This window comes from Solea solea, chromosome 11, assembly GCF_958295425.1.
Source record: "Solea solea chromosome 11, fSolSol10.1, whole genome shotgun sequence".
NCBI classification, from domain to species: Eukaryota; Metazoa; Chordata; class Actinopteri; order Pleuronectiformes; family Soleidae; genus Solea; species Solea solea.
Window position 1 is genome coordinate 6,784,841 of NC_081144.1, and position 21,541 is coordinate 6,806,381.

Here is a 21,541-nt window from a genome sequence, read left to right on the forward strand (position 1 = left end):
CTTAGTAGGAAAAAGAGATCAGAAATTATAGACTGGCATAAACACCAAGTACAGTCATGACACAGTGGCCATGAAGAATCAAGATTGAGGTCAGAGCAGGTATAGTAATGGCACAGCGGCCAAGCAAGAAAGAAAAACTGCACATACCATTTTAAATTTTACCTCAACTAAAACGCAATCTAATTAGGGTGGACATGCAGTGATGTCGGTGCTCCTCTTGACTGATGCTAGAAAAAAAGCACAGGTTAGTTCACTTACTGTGCATGGACGCGGAAGGCACCCATGTTTGTCTATATAAAATTACTATACGCGCAAGGCCAGACGTACAATAATACAAATAGTCCACGAAGGCACGGGCACAGTGGCCGTCGTGGCCTACTGCATTAAAGGACGTATGGCAATACAAAGGCAATGGCACGGCTGCCATCCAAAGCCAGGTACTGTGTTTGTAGATCACCAGGATCTATTTTAACGTGCTAGGGCTAACGGTAGATTAATGGCCACGATGGAAAAGAGGAAAAAAAAAAAAGGCACAGCAGCCAAGAAGTCTAAGCCTTGTGACAGTGTACAAGGCACAACATTAATTTTATTCCTACCTTCTAGCTTTAACTGTACACCAACATCCATTTAAACCTCATTTATGATCTGGTCCTCCAACATCACTATATTTTAGTGCTAAAGAAAACAGTTCAAGTTGATATTTTTTTTATCCCTTTTAGAAGTGAGGAAAGGCACGAGGAGGGCCAGGACAGATCGACATGGCAGCCGGAAGAGCGATGGCCCGCGGCCTGCGTAACAGTTGGAAAGAAAAAGTGGTTATGGGCACAGTGGCAAGGCAAGAAAACGCCTCCATAGAGAGGCGTGTTCTTATCTTTGCATGTAAATTCTCAGTGTGATTTGGTAGTTAGCTGTGGGCAGCCAGACTAGCAAGTCAGTTGCCGACACCTAAGTATGTTCACTTTCAAAAAAACACAACACACAAGTTTTCTTTTGTTTATTCCCCTACTCTGCAAACCCTACCACACATGGAGGCGAAGACAGTAGCCCCCAGAGAAGAAATAAAAAAAATATGGACTCACCCTTTGTAGACAGACCTAAAAAAGAAATGTTAGTGCATTATAACTTAACAAGCATCTAAGCCCTTCAAGACACCATATCTAATTTAATGTGAACTGCTAAACATAATCATATTCTCAGACCATCTTAACTATTCAATCCAGGCATCTCAGTCACACACAACCCATTCATTCAGAGAGAGAATTTCAAACACTCATTGTTTAAAATCACTTGCTCAGCAGTTCCACAAAAATATAACCAACAAGGACCAGATTTCAGACCACCATAAAGTGGACAGGAACATACAAAACCAACCTGTGGCAAATGCTCCATGTACAACCCTCAGCTATTTGACAGATGGAAAGCAGGAGAATAGAAAGAACGTGGCCATGTTGGACAATGCAGATAGATGTAGGCACAGCGGCCAAGGAAGAGTGGGGACACAGCGGCCACCCAGAATTAAATCATGAAACCTACTATTTGATGATTTTCATGAAGATCAATCTGGGGGGGAAAAAAACAAACAAAAAATGTTTGAGTCCAGTCTCCAGTCTTGACAATGTTCAAGTTCATACCGTTACAGGTGCAAAATAACTAGGTAAGGTGTTCTAGAATGTGTTTGTATGAGGTACAGAGATGGTCCACCCAGTCTGAGATATAAAGACTCACTTTCAGTGAAAACATTGCTGCCAGCACAAATTCTATTCGAACAGTGAAACAAAGAAATAAACATAATCACAAGTGATGTAGAATAAAGTTGATTAAGATTTAAGGAATGCCTTTTAAGTTCAAGTATAGAAATGTCAGTACCTCATACAGCCACACTCTTTAAAAACACAAAAATAATAAATAATGTAGTAAATTATCTCTAAAGGTGTCACTCACCTTTTTTTGACAGCCTCAGGCTTTTGTATATGACGGTCCGACCAGGTCTCCGTGAGCAGGAAGCAGGTTGTTCCTTTAAAAAAAAAAAAGTTTGTATTTTAATGACTACATTAAAAGCTTAGAATCATAAAAGACATGTATAACCCTGAATCTGTTTTTAAACATTTAACAAGTCTTTCCAGTGAAAAACTCAATAGTAATGACCATGAGTGGAACAGTGAGTTAACATAGCACAGCAACCATTTTAACCTGCGTAATCTCGACTTCTAGACAGGTAGCGCCAGGGCTGTGGGTTTTGCGGGTTACAAAGAGGAAGTTAATGCTTCAAATGAAGACACCATTTCGGCAGGACAGTGAGACTTTATTTCTCCATTCACAGGTAACAGCATAGACATATATACGTAGACGCCTCATTGAGCGGGTTGGTCCGTTGCTGCGTTACGTCAGCCATGTTGGATGTGGCAGATCTGCCCTGTAAACTAATAAAAGCAAATGAACTTCATAAAGCGCCTTTCTACAAAGTCCATTCACACACACGCACACACTAATATATCTGGGAAACAAATAGGCACCAAAAACAACTATGTGTATGTATGTATGTCTTTATTCAGAAAACCCTCATGTCACATCTACATTTCAGGATGTGGTTATTATAGACACAGATTAAATGTTAAATATAATTATTTCAATATTTATCATCACAGTAACAGTGTTACACACATTAGTAGCTGTAAACACTCAGCATTAGAAAAATACATACGTTGGTTTGGTGCTTACTTATATCCTTTATAATCATCACTTTAAAAGTTACATAGTTGTTTTTGGGGCCTATTTGTTTCCCAGATATATTAGTGTGTGTGAATAAGAGGCATTAACTTAAAGCACTTTGTAGAAAGGTGCTTTATGAAGTTCAGTGCATTTCCTTTTATTAGTTTACGGGCAGATCTGCCACATCCAATATGGCGGCGGCATCAACGTATGATTCAGCGCTCAGTGTGGCGTCTACCTTTATATATGTGTATGGGCAACAGAACCATAGATATATATATAAAGGCTAGATGTCTCATCTGCACTGCTGGCCAATGGAGTCAAACGTCCGCACAGGGCCGCCATCTTGCCACAGTCAGCTCGCTCACCCATATAACATGTGTTGTAGTGGTACATGGACTTTTTAAATAACCATAACTTGCTACATTTTCTACTGATTTTCAAACGGTTTGGTTTGTTATAAACGTCAGAGATGTAGTTATTATGACACTGCATATTTATGAATAATTATAACAATGGGCTTCAAATAACATTAAACAGAACAGAAAGGTGCAATAAACACATAAAACAATAACATGTTATATAATAATACAATAATGTTAATGGTGACAACATAAATTCCATACTTAAAATAATAAACACATAATAAACTACACGGTAACACTTGTTTTTTTTTGTCTTGTTTTGTCTATTTTGATAATGGATTGGTTTAAGTTTCAGATTTATTTTAATTTGTTAAATGTGAATATTTCTGAATCACTGAATCCAAATAATTTAAGAATGTAACTGAATTTAGAAACAGTAAACATTTAACATTTTATGGACCAAACATGAAAATAAATCACAGGTTAATGAAAATAGAAATTAGTTGCAGCCCCATTTAAACCAATCATTTAACTGCTGTAACCAGACAAAATGAGGCACAGCTTAAATATTGAGGTAAGGGTAATTTTGAGCTAAGTTTGAGCCTATAATTCAGCAAACAGAGTCACCATTAAGATAACTTGACAAAAGTTACTCACCATTCCGGACGGGCCACCAATCTGGACCAGGTCGAACACGCCATCCTGGAGCGCCTTGCTGCGTTTTTATACAGGAGCTGATGCATGCGGCCACCTTTTCGGCGTCTGACGTCACGCCGCGGTAGTTTCCTCTTCTTTTTTTAAAGTTCCCTCGTTCTTTTTTCGAGGTTTTAGGGCGGTTGGTGCATTACCGACACAAGTTCCCTCCTGCTTAACTGCTGAACAGTTTCAGTAGTTAAGCAGCCACACTTTTTTCGCGTCTGTTTTTTCTTTTCGTTTCACGGCTCCTGCAGCTTCTCTTCAAAGTGACATCACGGAAATGTTGGCTGGAGTAAGGTTAAATAAGAAGAGGAGGAGGAAGCAATCAGCGGTCATCAGCTGATTGAAAAACACCTGCGTGAAGATGAGCAGGTGCGTTGTGTGTCACCAATCATCATCAGTCTCCGCTTTATGCTTCTTCTTCTTCTTCTTTTATGAGGTTTTATGGCGGTTGGCAAACACCGATTTGGTGCATTACCGCCACCATCTGGTATGGAGTGTGGATCGAAATGTTGATCTAACTGAACCATTATTATTATATCTATCTATCTATCTATCTATCTATCTATCTATCTATCTATATATATATATATATATATATATATATATATATATATATATATATATATATATATATATATATAGATAGATACATATGTATATATGTATATATATATACATATATACATAGGCACACACACACACACACACACATCGTATATCCTCCCAATCAACTTTGTGGTTTTAAGAAACAGAAGTAATATCTTGTAACACTCACGCCGGTTCTTCCGAAATACATCTACCAACCTCAATTCCCCATCAATGTCTCTCAACTTTTTAATCATTACTTCTCTCTCCCTTTGGTATTTCTGACATTGTGTTATAACATGATGAATGGATTCCTCCTGCCCACAGTGATCACATCTGTCTGTATTGTGTTTATTGATGAGAAATAAGGTGTTGTTCAATCCCGTATGGCCATTGTTGGATAGCCTTTTCTAGCTGGAAACACAAGTTTATAAACGGCACAATCCCCTGCACCAAAGTCCAGACATGTTTTTTTTAACTGGTCTACTCTCTGCCTCTTTGGCTAGTTTGTGTTTCTTAGATAAATTTGACCAAAAACACAAGTTGACATAATTGATCTTACTTATGGCTGCGGCAGTGGATAAACAACTACTAATTTTCTCTACAAACTTTGGAGTGGGAGAGTATGGGATCAATAAACTCCAATTTGGAACCAGGTGTGTGCCCGTCTCCCAGGTGGATGCACAGAAACATGTACGCACATGGCAAATTCAGGGTTGCTCATACTGTATGTCAATACTTAACACAAACACATACACAACATCCTGAACTGTTCATTTTAAAATGTTTCTAATGACCATGAAAGGGCAGCACAATAGTATTTCACAACAGTGATGAGTGGTGATGTATAGAATGTGGTTTAACAGGGAGTTTTCTAACCTGCCTGCTCTAAATAATTGACCGGCCGATAAAGAACAACACTGAATCAATACAAGAGGGCGTCCCTTCACACTTCAGTGGTAAAAAAAAAGGGCAGTAATAAAACAGTACACATTCACACAGCTGATCGGTGGCACGGTTTGTGTTCAAGTCGACACAAATAAACAACACAGCAGATAATTAAGTCTGTTCAACTCCATCTCAAATATCTCTGCAGTGCAACGTAAACACCTGCTGTCTTGTCATTTCATATTTGCATTTGCAGAACTGTGAGATCCCAAAGAAATCATCTAATTACGGCCATGCTACATGACTAGTGGGCAGGTTTATTATAATTGGTGGCATCTGTTTGCCTCGCTCAGATCGTCTGTCTGATGATTTGTCTGTTTGTCATATGGTCTCGGTTGTGTTTGACAGTCTGTCTGTCTCCCTCTGTCTCACAGTATATTTGCCCACAGTTTGTCTTTCTGTGGTAACGTGGACAGTTTTAATCCAATTAGGTAGAATCTTGGCAAGTTTGTTGGGCGTAGGGAACGGAAATTTGCATTATTGATTTTTCTTTTGTCAAATCAAGGTCACAGATCAAAGATATAGCCTAATGGCAACACACCGAAAGCACATATACATATACAGTACATAAAGTATTCCACATAAGAGATTGTTTTTAATGAAGATTCACACATGTACCAAATAATTAATTTATAAAATAAATTATTATGGTCTAATTTTACACTGGAGTCATTATTAATCGTAAACCTAAATAATTTTAGAGATAAGTAACGATAGGAGGATGAAAAGCTCCTGTCACATCAGCGTGTGAGGGAGGTTTGGGTTGTTGAGTCTTACAGTCATAAACCTGGGGTCCAATAGTCATGTTTAATTATCTTTTCCCCAGAGACACGCATCCAGGTAATTTATTGATAACAGATGTTTTCTGGAGTATTGTGGTCGGGAGAAAGTCCTCAGTGGCACATTTGGTACTTTTGTTCTTAATGGACAGTTACCTGAACAAGTGTTTCCTTTTTCCTTCTTCTTCTTTTTATATCAGTTTACTGGATCTTGCACATTTCCTGCACACGCTGCACAACCTAAGTGGACTCATTGCCTCAGGGAAATGCAGCAGCAGACGGAAGCAGGGATGCCGGCAAATCCAGCAACCAAGGCCTGGGTCAAACCTGGATGTCAAAGGTATACAGTATTTGGTACAGGCTTGTGTGGGTGATTTAGCTTTTTAAACCAGTTTTAACTCACACTGTTGGCCAATAGGGAGCAGCAATAATGAGCAAGCAGTGGCTCTTTTACATAATTTGAGATATAAAAAAGTATGGCAATAAGATGTAAACAATTTAGAACATCCATCTTCTACCACTTGGTCCTCCAAATGAAGGTCGCAGCTCACATAGGGCCAAAGGTGGGGTACACCCTGGACAGGTCGCCAGTCCATCACAGGGCCACATAGAGACAAACAACCATCCAATCTCACATTTGCAGTCAATTTAGAGTGCCAATTTGCCACTTTGTACTTGTGTAAGTGACTTTTGAAATTTGTCACTAACCACCTTGCCAAGTTTGAGCGATTAAAAAGTTGCCACATGTTACATATATTTATATAACAACAACAGCAAAAATAATCATCCTTGTTTTTTTTTTTTTTAAACGTACCCAGTTTTTTATTACTTAATTTCACCATAGAATAATAAAGAGATACTGTGTTAAAGCTAACTCCAGCATTGCCTTGTGAGTTTAATGACTGGAGCCATGGTGTGAAGCTTGTGGCTGTCAATCAAGACATTGGTTGCAGCTGTTCTCAGTTGAGTCTGTGATATTCTCAGACCTCAGGCAGAGCAGCTTCTCTGAGGAGCTCATAGGTTTTCTGCTCTTTTTATTCTCTTGAAAACGGGCAAAGTGCTCTGGGTCAACCTATTTTATTTTTTTTTGTAATTTCGCCTTGTCCCTGTCCCTGTGACATGCCGATGTTTGTTGAGGACCCCGCTAATTTCTCCAAATCTAGACTGAAATCGGACTTAGTTGCCCACAATGTGAAGCTGCCACCTGCTAAGAGCAAAAAGGAGGTTTATGTGGAATTGCACATGCAACACATAGATCAGAAAAAAACTGTGGAGTTTTCAAGCGACGAGGAAGTGGAGGAGGATGAGGAGGATGACATGGAAGGTGAAGATGTGAGTTGATGTTTTTGTTTTGATCTGTAAGATCTGATCAAAAAGTCGTTGTTTTTGACGCACAAGTCTGTTTTTTTTTTTTTTAATCAAGCTTAAAACAAAATGAAACTCTGTGATCATTTTAGCGCACAAATGCCCCTGTGGAGGTTGCAAACATCTCTTGCAACACATTCGAATGGTTTGAAAGGGCCAATTTAATATTTATGTCCAATATTCTAATCGTAAAAGTAAAGCAAATACAAAATCACAACATTCGAATATGCTGAAATACTTGCAACTCATAATAATACTCTGTTATTGTGGATCTTGTAGAATAGAATAGATAGAATAGAATAGAATAGAAATACTTTATTCATCCCCAAGGGGAAATTGAAGCGGTTGCGTTGTTTAAAAGTATAATAATGACTTTATGTAATATTAAGATAAGTTAAGATAAGATAATCTTTTACTTGTGCCCCATGGGGAGATTTGCAGTGTTACAGCAGCCAACAATCACAACTAGTTTGAAATGATGTTAGTCTGTGCTGTGGATTGTAGAAGTGAGAAATCTGGGTCAGTACACTCCGGTTGCTTGAGCACACTTGAGGTCCTTGACCTCAAAAACCACCAGCTGTATAGTTGGTATAGATTTACACGAGACATTAGAGAAGCTGGTGGCTGCTGTTACATTTATGTGCATATGGTTGCAGCACCTGTTGCACTCATTAATGTGTGCACTGTGCAATGACTGAGTGCTGTCCTTAATGTTCAGGCAAAACAAGCAGTTTACTTTAGAGTGTTTTTGACTTTTATAGACAAAGCAAAACAGATCATTGTTAGATAATTAATTATTACTTGCATCTGTACTGATGTGTTTTCACTCTTATTTTGGTGTATGGATATATCTATATGTATATACAGTCTTTATATAAAGTACCTAAAATAGATACTTGAGTAAAAGTACAAGTATCTTATACCAGAAAATGGCTTTGGTAGAAGTTGAAGTCACTTTTTATAATATTACTAAGTAAAAGTCTTAAAGTATATGACATTTACTGTACTTAAGTATCAAAGTTTTTAAGTTTTAGAAGTAAAAGTATTAAAAAAGTGAGCTGTTAAGATTGTGCCGTGGCAGCTCAGTGGTAGGGCAAGTTGTCTTTCAACTGGAAGGTTCAATTCCTGGCTCTGCTAGTCTATATGTGTCCTTGAGCAAGACACTTAACTCCATGTTGCAGTGTGTGAATGGGTACGAAAGATGTGTGAATGGTCTATATCCCATATCTGGTGTATTGAGCAGCATTCATCAAATTTTAACATTTTATGGTTTTGGGGACAAGGGCGAGAATCCAGGAGATGCAGAGATGCCCGACCCAAGTGCTTTGACTGATGATGACCTTAAGGCTGCTCTTCTAAAACATGGGGTTAAAGCTGGGCCCATAGTTGGTGAGGTTACACTTTGTCCACTGTAAATCGGCTTGACCTTGTCCTTAAACAACACCAACAACAATAAACAAAGTAAGCCTTAATATTCTTTGTTTATGCCAGCCTCCACCAGGTTCTTGTATGAGAAGAAGCTCAGAAAACTGCTTCAGTCCGATGGTCATCATGGCCAACTTAATGGAGCAAAGAATGGTATGATGTACTCTGACAGTGAAGAAGAAGAAAATGGGGAAGACAATGATGCAGAGTCAAGTATGAACTGAGACATCTGGTCTGCAATTTCTGCATTTGTGGTTGACCACACAATCATTTACTTACTGTATTATTTTTGTCCCTTTTTTTTAAATTCACAGGTGCTGAAGAAGAAAATAAAGAAACGGTTGAAGAGTCGGACCAGGCCGAGGAAGAGAGCAGCCAGGTGAGAAACCAGTCCATCAAGTCTGCCATGTATCTGTCAGTAAAAAGTAAGAGTGTGAGACCAGAGTTTCTACATTTCTGTCCCTGGAGAAAAGACGGGACATTGATAGGTTCATAGTGCATATATATTGATAATTTTCTAACTCTTTATTGGTTTTTGTTGTTCTTAGAAGTCACACACTGTACCTTCTAACAATTTTTTTACTTTTCACAGGTAAAGTTGTATACTCAGAATGGTGTTTTTACTTACCCACAGTGCTTTTTACCCCAAATGAGACGGGTAAATACCACATTCTGTATATTCAGGTATATTCAAGTTCTGTGAACAATGAGTTTTTCTTATTTTTTGAATGGGCATTTTTGTTCTTTTCTAGCATATTCCCACTTCTAAACCCAGTCCCGTGCGGAATTCAGGGAATGTGTTAAAATCATCAGAGCGGAGTCCGCCTCCCTGCTCACAGAATCTTGTAGGAATTAGCAGAGGGGTATGCTGTACAACTTGTATGGGTTTTAAATTTTTTACATTCCATGGGATTGTGCTTCCTTCTCAAGTCACTTTTTTTTTTTTTACCTCACAGTGCTGGTATCTCATCATAGGCTGTATATAAAATGGATGTGTACTTTTTATTGCAAATCCTGGTGGTTCAGGTACAGACGTCACCTGCAACCCGGCTCCTATTGGATGATGTCAATCACTCTTATTTTCATCATTTTTGTTCCTCTAAATGGGAACATTTACAAAACTGACATCATGTTGTGTCTAAGACCAGAAACAAGCAATTGAGATGATTACCTCCTTGGAAAAATGTTAAAAACCAAGTGAGACGTAGATGGAGATCTTTTTGCAACCAGTGTAGTTGCCCCCTGGTGGATAACACCAGACGACTATGTCCAATTTTTATGTACAGTCTATTTCTCACATAGCTTGGGTGACAGATACAAGTTTGTTTTTCTGTCGCCATGAAAATAATGCTAATCCCTGCAGGTTCAAGCTGGATCACAATCCGTTGCAGTCAATGGTTACTCATCATCATCATCGTCGTCATCATCATCTCAGACATTCAGCATAACTGAAATGCTCAAAGAGGTCGGAAAGTTTTTTCTTAAACAGTTCACCCTTTAATTTTATAATTTTGGGGCGTGAGTAATCCGTGATGTGCGTTCTCTCCCTGAACCACAGATGGAGGGTCAGAGGTCACTCTCTACGAGTGCAAACAGTGAAAGAGCATTCAATGGGGGCAATGTACAGGATCATTGGTCACAGTCCAACAGGGTTAGTGGTGCCCATGTTTTTTAGTCGCACTTAAGGGGCTATAAGTGAAGGAGAGGTTCACTGGAGGTGTGAGCAGATGCAGACTACAGTAATCCAGTGTATCGCAATCTGTTGCATCTGTTTCCTTAGCTGGACATGCCATCTGTGGTCAACCGCACCATGAAGAACCAGAGCCTGTACTACACTCCCAAAGCTTTCCCTCAGGAATGGGGAATGCAGGCACAGACATTTTTCTTACAGACTTTTATTCTTCTGTTTTATTCTTCTATATGTACCTTTTTGTTTTTGCCTCCAAGAACACTGTCTTTGCTGTAACTCCTCTCATGTATCTGTTTAACCATATAAGCACCTAAACTAAAAACAATCCACATAATAACCAGAGGCCAAAAACATTATCTTGAGGAAAAAATAGTTTTGCTGCTGAGTGAAAGTTAATTGTAGTTTATGGACAATATCTGTATTTATGGATAGTGTTTTTAGAGTCTTTTTTGTATGCATTAAGGGTCTAGGAAAATATTGATTCCCTACATTATCACATTATTTTGTGATGTGATACTGTATTGACTCTTTGAGGCAAAGGGGCTGCTAGTTAGACAAATAAAAGCTTATATTGTTTATTCATATTACAGTCTTAGTTGACAAAAAATCTTTAAAATATACTTTTTGGGGCAGAGGGAATTTCAATATTTTGCCTTGCTGATAGTATCCCAGTATATTGCAAAAAACATCTATCATCAGAATATGTATCACATCACCAGAGTCTTGCCATTTAAGATTCAAAGATTTATTTGTCACATGCAGCATACAGCAGCAGTGACTACTCTGACTTTATTGTGCAACTTAATGAAAATAGTATAAATATAAAAAGGGCTAAGAAAAATATAGCAAGTAAAAAAGTCTATTTACTGTACGTTATACCCATACACTACCTGTCACCCTGCGTCTTCATTTCTACCTGACTGGCTGGGCCTGTGAGTCACTTCTTTCGGGGGTTAATTTTCTGTTTCCGTTGGCGGACTTCTAATTGAGTAATCATGTGATAAGGCTAACTTTGTCTATCTTCCTCAGGAGCCTGTGAAAGACGATTTCAAGCACTTGTTCCCTGCTGAGATCACACCTTCTGGAATCTAGTAAGTGCTCTGCTCATCTTTGTAGGTTTTCTGAGTAGTTGTTGTTGATGAATGAGACATAAATTGCAGTATAAATAAATGTACAGGGATTTTCGGGGCTGGGTGAGGAAAACCTGAGCAGTACCACCATAGACTGTATATAAAAATGAACATTTACTTCCACTTACTAAACACAAATATGAAGTGTGAAGCCTCATGATTGGTGTCAATCACACTGGTGTCCACTCATGTGTCATGCTTTAAAGGAATACTTCACAGATTTGCATTCAGCGTTGTATTACCAGAATAGGGGTAGTATTTTTGAAAAATTGTGCTTCCCAACCTCTGTTTCCCCTGAGTTGAGAAATATCTTCATTATTTTCTTTGTTATGTGCCCACCAGTGACACTTGGTCCTGTTAGCAAAGATGGCGGACACTGTTTACATTCTGGGAATCACGCCCCTTCCCCTACGAGTGGGTCTAAAAAGTGCAGAATTAGTGTTGCAGTTTCAAGCCTCGTACCTAGACTGGACTTAACAAAAAACAGAATGAAGATATTTCTCGACTCAAGGGAAACTGAGGTTGGGAAGCACAATTTTTTAAAAATACTACCCCTATTCCATACAAAGCTAAATGTAAATCTGAGAAGTATTCCTTTAAGTGGGAGCATAATTTACAAAATTGAAATCATGGTCTATCGAATGAATTATAGATCAAGTGAGAAGCAAAGGCTCGTTGTCCAGTAAACAAGAAGATTGTTTGTTTTTATATACAGTCTAGGAGTAGCACATACAGATTAATACTCGTACGACACATACAGTATATCCAACATTATTTCAGTGCCACTCGTCGGAGACCCATCAAGGGTGCAGCGGGGAGACCCATCCAATACATGTACCCAGACACTCCCGTCAGTCCCATGACGCTGCAGAGACGAGACGTGGAGCGCCGCCTTGTGCCCGTCCACATACAGATTGTGGTCTTTGTCATCGTTACATGCATGCTTTACCTCATTTATGTTAGTGTTGAGGACAACAGATTTAGTCCAAGTGTTTCCTTGCTAGACAATCTAAACCCGGGGTCCAATAGTGAGGAAGCGCTGTTGCATAAGACTGAGGCGCAGGACACACCCGCACTTTCTGAATGGGAGTAACTGTGTATTATTTGACTGTTTTCGCCTATTCTATTGACACGTTAGGTTTTACATTCATGTTTCGATGGCTTTAAAATCTGATTTTTGCCTGATTGTGAATTGTCAGTGTCTTAGTGTCATAGTTTGTCCTTGATGGGTGTCATTATAATTTTTTTAATGTTTAAATCATATTTCAATAAAGTTTATCTCATACTTTGTTGTGTATCTGGTGTTTCTTAATTAAAAAAGAAGAAAATTAATTATTTTTCCACGTTTGTTGTTACTATGAAATCTGTTTAGTTTAAAGCAAATTCACATCTACTTGAATGTCTCTTATATTTAGTTGGAAATTCACCTTTTCATATTATTAAGTAATTGTTTATCTTACCTGGTTGATAGCTACTATTTTATAAATTGCTTTAAAAGATGTGTTATTTGTAATTAATAGCTGTTCAAAACAATTACTGTATTATAGTAGCCGATGTACACTTGCACACACTTGACATATTTTTTTAATCTAAACAGTGCAGTGCCATCAGTGTCTTATCTTATTTTATTTTTTAAACAGCAAAACACTGTTGCACCTTTTATCTCGAGAATAATTTAGAAATAAACGTAACAATAAAAACAAAAAATCTGTCCACAAAAGAATCGATTCACTCTAATATACATAAAGCTATGTGCATATAAAGATAATTACCAGTTTAAAGTGGATTGCTATAAAATATTATAGACCTCAGTCTGTGCATTCTGCTGTCAGACCACTAGGTGGAACTTGCAGAGGGTGTGACAGTCGGTCTGCAGATGTGAGGTGATCGAGTTCCGCTGTCACATGTAGGTCATAGTCGTAGCTCCACAATGGTTGACTCAGGGACCAAGTTAAAGATACGCAAGCTGCTGAAGACGATTCTTTGCCTATTCTCCCTTACATTCGTCGTATTATTCACTGTTGCATTTGTCAGGACGTTGACGCTGGACGTAGACGTCGGACTTCAACATGCACAGTGGGAGAAAACTAAGAACATATCGCTTGATCACATCCCTCTGCCCAAACAGTGTTGGAGGTATTTCCGTCGGTAACAGTTGCTCCAGGTAGAGTTCGGATACATGTCATTGCATAAAAATGTGATCTTTTATTTTTTTGTATTTAAGTGCTTCTATTTTTTTAAATTTTTTTTACGATATAATCTTTCAATATGCAGGTATTTGTGTTGCGAACACTGACAGTCGACACTTTAAGGACTTCACCAAGGATATTTTTCGCTTCATACCTGCCTGGTTAAAGTCAGGTGATTATCTGAGGTAAACTGATCAAGTAACATTATAGTATAACATTGTAAATAGACAGTCTGAAGAGAGGTCTCAGTAAAAACTGCTATCGTTTAACAAGGCACTCTTTGTGTGATACCAAAGTTTCATCTACGTTTTCTTAGAAATCACAGAAAAAGGGATTTTACAAACATTTTCTCTGTGTTTCTTAGATTCCATGGCCTAAATGAAAGGATTTCTAAAAAGAACTACGAGGAATTTGTCGTTTTTTACTCAAGTCTGATTCAAAACTGTGATACTCAGAAACTCCCTGAGCCTCATGGTTCTGTCCACGAACTCTAAGGAAGTTACACATTCTGTAACAATTGGAATGAATTGCAAACCCAGAAGCCAACGCTTTTGAATAAGTCAAGGTGACATGTTTAATCTGGTATGGTTAGATCCTAGGGCTGCACATTTAATTGCAAATGAATCAAAATCACAATACATTTGTTGTTTTCAAATATTTATGATGTTGATATGTTCCAGTTAAGATGCAAAAATGAGAAGTTGTACCAATTCGTTCACTGTCACAGTCTGTCAAAAATGATCACAATTAAATTTTATATTGTGTAATATTTTGCACCCTTTATTAGATACAGAACAACTTGATCTTGTTGCAATAAAATAACCAAGAGTCAACTTCATGTGGTCACTTTTTTTTTGGATTATGTGATTGTTTGCTATGATGGGTTTGTAAATGATGGAACTGCACTAGTTTCTTTGGAGAAAGCTGTTGTGACATGAGGAAACTCCTTAAACTTATATCGACATGGGATCGGAACCCACACACAAGCTCGACATGGACAACGTTTGCCAATAAAACCCACTTTTCATTTGCATGCTTGTTTAGTGAAATAACCAGTAAGGAACTTTCCAATTCGCCCAAATAGTCCCGACGAGCCAAATCTAAATCTTTAGAGACATTGTTATAAAATAGGAATTGAGAAAATAAAAGGAAAGTCAGGAACAATGAACAAAGTTCTAAAAAACCCGAAGACCATGAAAAGAGACAACAAAGTAAAACAAACCCTCTCAATAATAAATTTGAACTTAACATCATCCAGGACCTGGGGTCCTGGAGGCAGAGGTCATGACAGAAATGTATGCTCTATTAAAAAGAGAAAAGTAAATATTCGTCTATCTGTACTTCATCTCATAACAAGAAAAAGAACAGAATGCAATTTCCCCTTAATAATTTGGAAGTGCAGATGTGAGGCACATCTTTGTATCATTCACCCTTTGTGTATATATGGGTAGTTATGATGGTGCACACCTGCTTATGGCCAGGTACAGCAGTGGCAGGACTCTGAGAAGATTAAGTTGGTAAAACAATGTTGGATGTGAGTGATCTCATCCCCACAGTTGTAGTAAGAACCTGGAGAACCGGGAATGGCATATTGTCCATTGTCCTTTCCAACACAGAAATTGCTTTCCTCATCAGCAGAAGTTGTGGTGGTGGAGGTGGGGGTGGGGGTGGGAGTGGTGGTGGTGGTGGGGGTGGAGGTGGGGGGGGTGCTGGTGTGGGTGGTGGTGGTGGAGATGGTGGTGGTGGCGGTGGTGGTGGTGCAGGTGGTGGTGCAGGTGGTCGTGGTAGTTGACAAAGGCTCTAGAATGGGGGAAAAAAAAATCACATTATGATGCAGTATTATTATATCATGTGAATGTGACTGAGCTTAAGTTTTTACTCAAAGTCTTAATTGTACTACTGTTTATCATCACGACACTACTGTAGGATACAGCGTGTGACGTGACACTCATTCTACCCACTTCACTCTTCACTGTCTACTGCTGTATCCTCTACATGAGGAAGCTGGTCACAGGTCACCAGTCCATCGCAAGGTCAACATACACAGAAAATGTCAAACCCGGATTCGAACTAGTGACCTTGTAAGAACACAGCATTTCAGCTGCTTTTTCCATTACTATGTTAAAACGTACAGTATATACAGAGGGTTAGAGACAATATAGAGTGTCTTATATCCTTTTTTTCCAGCACAACCTATAGGCAAAATGATGGAAAAAAAAAATAGAAAATCACCAACGATATAACCCAAGTACACCTGAGTAAAAAGTACAAAAATGTTTAAAATCTGAATGAATTTGTGAAATTTGGAAATACGTGACCTGTGCCGCACCTGTGCAGCTTATATTATTAACTACATGATATTACTGCAGTGGTTTCAGTGTTTTTTCAAATGTGCGCATCAAGAATATAAAATCACTACCATGAAACCCAGAGGACAGAATAGATAGTTGTTGTTTACCTATTAGAAGATTATGCAGATGTTGGACAAGGGGATATTTGCCCAAATCACAGAAGGCCCCGTTGAAATCATCCAAGTCCAGAGACCAAACAAAGCCTCCGCCAAAGTTCTTTTCTTTTATGAAGTCCACCTGAATATTACAAAAAAAATCATGAGCAACTGTTTATCTGGTTTTGTGTTACCTTCCAAAGATCAGTGCTTTACCTTATAGTCAATGCTCATCTTATCATCGTATCCAACCCACTGATTTTCTTTTATGCCATATGGAACTTTCTGTTCTTCAGACCACATTACAGTCCCTGTTTTAAGATGGTCACACACCTGAAAAGGGGATGGGTGAGATTTGAAATTGTATTTGAATTGCATGTTCAGAATGTATATGAATGATCAGAGGGTTCAGTTGTACCTCATAGTAGGCCCAGAAGCCTGGTGCCTTGGTGTAAGGGCCTGCCTGACCTGCTCCACTGATTGGTGCTCCGAAGTCACTGTTGAAAGTGGACAGTGTGAAGGTTCGTCCATATGCACCAAATCCCATAATGAGCTTTTCAGAGGGTGCGCCGCTGTCCCTCCAGTATGTCATTGCATATTCCTGAAATGTGAGGAAAAAAAAGATATTTGTAGCCCTTATACATTAACAATAGAATATTGCAGTCAAATTTAAAACAATTATATTGTGTAAAAGACAACTGAGTTTGTACACATTAATAAGGCTTTGAGTCTTCTTTCACTCATTCTCTGTTGTGTTGTAAAAGCCCAACAAAGGATGTTTAAAAAAGGGAACAATCTTGTGTTATATTACATATTTTCATTCTCTTGCAGTTTTTCGGCACGTGCCACTGTTGCTTTTACACCTTTGCTGCGTTGACATTCATCATGTGTTGCTGATACACATAAGCAAAAGAAATACATGCTATCTACATTTTTTTTTTTTTTTTAGGTTTTCCATCAGAAGGTAACCCATAAAAAAGGGGGTTCATAATGCTGCGCCAAGCAAAATCAAAAAATATTTTTATATCCACATTATTGACCAAACCCTCTGTTTGCAGAAATGCACAAAAAAGGCATTTCATTCTTATTTTTGCTTTATTATTCGAATCAACCTATATATAAATGTAGTTCATTCACTCCCTAAGCAGTAAGTGAATAAACAATTCCTCAAAGTGATTAAGTATTTTAGCCCAACAGGAGGTGATGATAGTTTGATGATATTAAGGATCACTGTACACATCTGTTGTCACACATTTTCATTCTGTCCAGACAAATTGTGAAAACATGAAGTGTTCCCTGAAAGGAACCTACTTATTATAGTCTCTGTGAAAGAAATGAATTACTCACAGCATTTTTGAATGCAGAAGTTCCCTTGTCCTTACTTCTCTTGTACAAAGGACTATGATGTCCTGTGACTCCGTCCCATACACCATGCATATCAAATGTCATTACATTTATGAAATCCAGGTAACTGGGGGAAAACAAACAAGCAAAGAATAAAGAAAATGTGATCAAGTTAACTATGACCCCAACTATTTAAAATAAGGGTGGAGAATAAAAAAAAGTCTTGATTACCTGGAAATGAATGGAACATCATAACCGTTATCAATGTATGGTTTGTAAGCAGTCACGGCAGCTGTGACCAGCAGTCTGGGAAGGCCATTTAGCGTTGCCTCTGCAACAAAGGCTTTGTACAAATCCTACAAAACATACAGACATGTGCCACAGTTTTGTTTATGTTTGTTAAATGTCAAAACAAAATCATCACATTCACCCTGTGCAATGTTTGTTTCGGAGAATAAATGACATATCAGACCTGGCACAGTATTGAAAACATGTCTTTGTGTGCGCTTTGAGGATATTCCCAGTCCAGGTTGATCCCATTAAAGTCTCTTTCTCTCAGGAATTGAATTGTAGACTCAATGAAAGTTTTTCTACTTTCTGTGTGTGATGCCATGTTGATGAATCTGGAAGTGACATAAAAGGAGATGATTATGATTTGTCATGGTGTTATAGTACTCATATGGTATGTTGTTATTTGCGTATTGCATACTTATTATTGTCAAATACAGCGCCTCCAATTGCCACAAGGACTGGTAGGTGAGGATTTCTATATGAGAAAATCATTATTGTTATTATCATTCATTGTCTACCACTATATAAGGAACATACACACACACTTCATACAGAAAGGCCCTTGGTTGGACACGGGTCCACTGCAATGTTACTGTTGTTTTTTTAAGTGAAAAAATATTTAAAAGGTTACAACTCACTCTTCTCTTAACAGACTTAAATCATTTAAGTATATCTCGTCATCGGAGTTTCTGGCAACCAGCTGATTGTTACTCATGTCGGCGAAGGCAAAGATCAGATGGGTGCACAGGTTTGGATCGATGTTCGAAGTGGTGAATTTTCCCAGCGTCTGTCGGTAGACGGACCAGCTGGTGACATAACACACCAGTTTTGAGGAACAAGCTGAAAGACATCAATATGAAAAGTTACTTTGTGTTTAGGCTCATTATGAATCAACACAATTTTCGTTCGAAGGGATTCAGTTAAAATATAAACTCACCCAAGCTGGTGATGGTCAAGCACAGACCTTCAAAGTGACAAACTCAGTCAGTATTCACTTGAAACAAAGCTTTTGCAAACATTCATTTGGTCATTATAAATGTGCCTTACCCGCAATCAGAATGAACTTGTTCATGTTTGCACTGCACGGATAAATAATTGAAAAAAATGATATTATATACAATTAGTAATTCATATATTTCATCCATCCATCATCTAACGCTTTATCCTCTAATTCATATATTATATAATATAATTCATTATTAGTTTGTTCTGTCAATGAAAGCTTTGGTTCGACTCACCAACCAAAAATGTCTGTCATGTCATTGCATAGGAAATAAACATTGTTTACGTAACCTGAGCATAAAAATTAAAGCTTGTCACACACTCGGTATGCAAGGCACCTGCTTATTATTATTTTTCTTCAGTATGGTTACATGCAAATTATTAAAGGTTAGAAGGCCTCTTGATTCAAGAGAACTTAAAGTTTTAGACGAAACAGTCTGTAATAATGTAATATTATGCACCGTATACATATTGTATAGCAACAGCTGTCCTAGTGACGCCTTTGTCTTTTCGAGGTGCACAGATACAAACATATAAACAGACAATTGGGTGCAACTGGTCCTTCATTCTGGTTCAAACAAATACAAGAAAAATATGGGACTCACTGTGGCACATTTTAATTAGAGAAGGTCAATGATCTCGTGTTTTCACGTGTATACTTTTACACAACTTTATTTGACTAAAAACATGTGCAACAGATGTTAACAAATGACTCTCGAAAGTAATTAGTAATTAGTGATTACATTTTTTCTTTCTTAAAACAACCTTGAAATAGACAAGTTAAAGAAGGAAACAATGCAATATACTTACATGTTTGTTGAAGGTTGGTGAAGATTTGACTTCTGACTGAGGATTTTGTGGCAACGGTTCCTTAAGAAGAGACACATGGAGGGGGTGTGGTTTATTAAGATTTTAAGATCAGTAATATGATATTGCATGCAACTCTTTTGTTAGCAGAAACCAACTGAGAACAAAAATGTGGATTGAATAATTGAAACGTCATGCATTGTTGTGTGACTGTAATTAGGGAGGCTGCAGAACATTCCATTCCACGTATATTTTGCTTTTATATTCCAGTGAGCTTTGAGATTAAATTGTGCATATCGTTTATGGGACCTTGGATTGAGTTCCAATTAGGAGGTGCATGCTATTTTTAGGCTCACATGCCTAGCAGAAACAATCAGACAGACAGACAGACAGACACATACCACAAGCCTATATGTCTCTTAATCCTCACCATGGCGGTTTGTGTCTGGGTGTGTTTGTCACACTCCTTTGTCTCTGTGACTGTGAGCGTAAATAAAGACTGATTGAAATGAATTTCCCACGATTATTTTCATGCAGCATGTGATGACAAATTAAAAAACATACATCAAAAGGTGCATTAAAAAAAGAATAAAAGAAGTAAGTAATGAAATGATTTTGGTGACCTGGGGGCCACTGAGTGTCGAGTTTTCTTTGAGTGGGGGTGGGGGTGTGTGTGTGTGGGGGGGGGGGGGGGATGGGGGCAGTCAAGGGAAAAGTGCAACTTTTCTTTGAGAAAAAGTCATTGAAATAATCATATTTATGATGCTATTTCACATCATTTCAAAATAAAAGTGTTTGTTTTGATACAAAACGATAACTAGTTCACATGATAAATGTATTTATGATGCAAAATGAATCTATTGATGAAACAAAAACACAGAAATAACTAATTCTAACCCGATGCAGAGGTGGAAAGTAATGAATTACATTTACTCGTGTTATGTAAATGTAAATAACACCTCACACCTTACACCTGACACCTCACATAACCCTCACAGCTGTCACCGGGGGCCCGCCCCACTATTTGAGAAGTACTGTCATAATGTAAGGCATGTACAGTATGTCTAGTATGTCCTAGTGCACAGAGTGGGCGGAGAAGCTCAGGTGAGGGGACTGGGGTGATTGCAGGTGCAGACAGGGGTGGCAAACACACTTGATAAACAAAAAACAGTCCCTAAGCAGGTGACCCCGTGGAAGGGTTGCGGGACGAGAGGCATCGCAGACCCGCCTCCATCTCTTGATTCATCCTCTCAGTTTGGCCGTTGGACTGTGGGTGGAAGCCCGACGGTAGGCTGACAGAAGCACCAAGGCTGTTATAATTGTACGATTTATTTGGATCCTAGGAATATATGGGGATTTTAATAAAACAAACAGACATACCTAAATTGATTTTGTAGTTGATAGATCTACAATGAATTGACACTTAAAATATTTTATTGGTTAGAAAACAACAAAACACCCTCCTTGGTTTAATTTTTTTGTCACAGGTTTGTGTTGGTAATGGAGTGCAATTGTGGAAAGGCATTTTCAACTAATTAGAAAAAAATCACTAATAGGTTGTGCTGCTGTTCTAGTAGATCTAAAAGCCTATAAATACCAAAAATATACAGTAGTAAATATTACATCGTAAAATAAACAGCAGTAATTTGACAATAACTGTAGCATGGATGTTGTAGATCATTGTAGATAAACTGTTTGTTTTTCGAAAGTGAACACCTCTTATTCAGAGATCAAGGTGATGAATAAAAGTGTCGTAATATTTCATCA

General features: G+C 38.1%; 2 protein-coding genes and 1 long non-coding RNA gene across 6 annotated transcripts; 1 reads left to right on the top strand and 2 right to left on the bottom strand.

Annotated features, from left to right (window-relative positions):
• Nucleotides 1–1,036: 1,036 nt before the first annotated feature.
• Nucleotides 1,037–4,133, bottom strand: LOC131468035 (uncharacterized). The gene is made up of 3 exons (XR_009241666.1): nucleotides 3,732–4,133; nucleotides 1,942–2,014; nucleotides 1,037–1,560 (listed from the first exon to the last, which is right to left on the bottom strand). It is a non-coding gene; the product is annotated as an uncharacterized LOC131468035 (long non-coding RNA).
• A 2,303-nt stretch (nucleotides 4,134–6,436) lies between these two features.
• On the top strand, nucleotides 6,437–12,980 carry LOC131468032 (lamina-associated polypeptide 2, isoforms beta/gamma-like). Of its 4 annotated transcripts, XM_058641871.1 has the most exons (11): nucleotides 6,437–7,417; nucleotides 8,734–8,839; nucleotides 8,942–9,088; nucleotides 9,190–9,254; nucleotides 9,468–9,533; nucleotides 9,628–9,738; nucleotides 10,239–10,340; nucleotides 10,434–10,526; nucleotides 10,656–10,745; nucleotides 11,595–11,656; nucleotides 12,476–12,980. In XM_058641871.1, exons 1-11 carry the CDS (start codon nucleotides 7,205–7,207, stop codon nucleotides 12,786–12,788), a joined length of 1,368 nt encoding a protein of 455 aa, XP_058497854.1. In that variant the 5' UTR covers nucleotides 6,437–7,204; the 3' UTR covers nucleotides 12,789–12,980. The 4 variants fall into 4 exon arrangements, with proteins under 4 accessions (XP_058497854.1, XP_058497856.1, XP_058497855.1 ...); XM_058641873.1 differs by lacking the exon at nucleotides 10,656–10,745; XM_058641872.1 differs by lacking the exon at nucleotides 9,468–9,533.
• A 1,559-nt stretch (nucleotides 12,981–14,539) lies between these two features.
• On the bottom strand, nucleotides 14,540–19,826 carry LOC131468031 (acidic mammalian chitinase-like). The gene is made up of 12 exons (XM_058641870.1): nucleotides 19,778–19,826; nucleotides 19,013–19,044; nucleotides 18,903–18,929; nucleotides 18,604–18,805; nucleotides 18,384–18,440; nucleotides 18,147–18,297; nucleotides 17,906–18,030; nucleotides 17,678–17,801; nucleotides 16,749–16,931; nucleotides 16,547–16,663; nucleotides 16,343–16,472; nucleotides 14,540–15,684 (listed from the first exon to the last, which is right to left on the bottom strand). The coding sequence occupies exons 2-12, from the start codon at nucleotides 19,035–19,037 to the stop codon at nucleotides 15,356–15,358; spliced, it is 1,470 nt and encodes a 489-aa protein (XP_058497853.1). The 5' UTR covers nucleotides 19,038–19,044; nucleotides 19,778–19,826; the 3' UTR covers nucleotides 14,540–15,355.
• Nucleotides 19,827–21,541: the final 1,715 nt, after the last annotated feature.

Bases quoted from the DNA above. Each gene is read 5' to 3' on its own strand.
- LOC131468032 (XM_058641871.1), top strand. From the start codon at position 7,205: ATGCCGATGTTTGTTGAGGACCCCGCTAATTTCTCCAAATCTAGACTG. The intron at 8,840-8,941 runs GTGAGGTTACAC...TGTTTATGCCAG, and splicing joins TAAAGCTGGGCCCATAGTTG to CCTCCACCAGGTTCTTGTAT. The intron at 11,657-12,475 runs GTAAGTGCTCTG...ACATTATTTCAG, and splicing joins ATCACACCTTCTGGAATCTA to TGCCACTCGTCGGAGACCCA.
- LOC131468031 (XM_058641870.1), bottom strand. From the start codon at position 19,037: ATGAACAAGTTCATTCTGATTGCGG. The intron at 18,031-18,146 runs GTCTGATATGTC...TATGTTTTGTAG, and splicing joins TGTTTTCAATACTGTGCCAG to GATTTGTACAAAGCCTTTGT. The intron at 17,802-17,905 runs GTAATCAAGACT...GTTTTCCCCCAG, and splicing joins GATGTTCCATTCATTTCCAG to TTACCTGGATTTCATAAATG.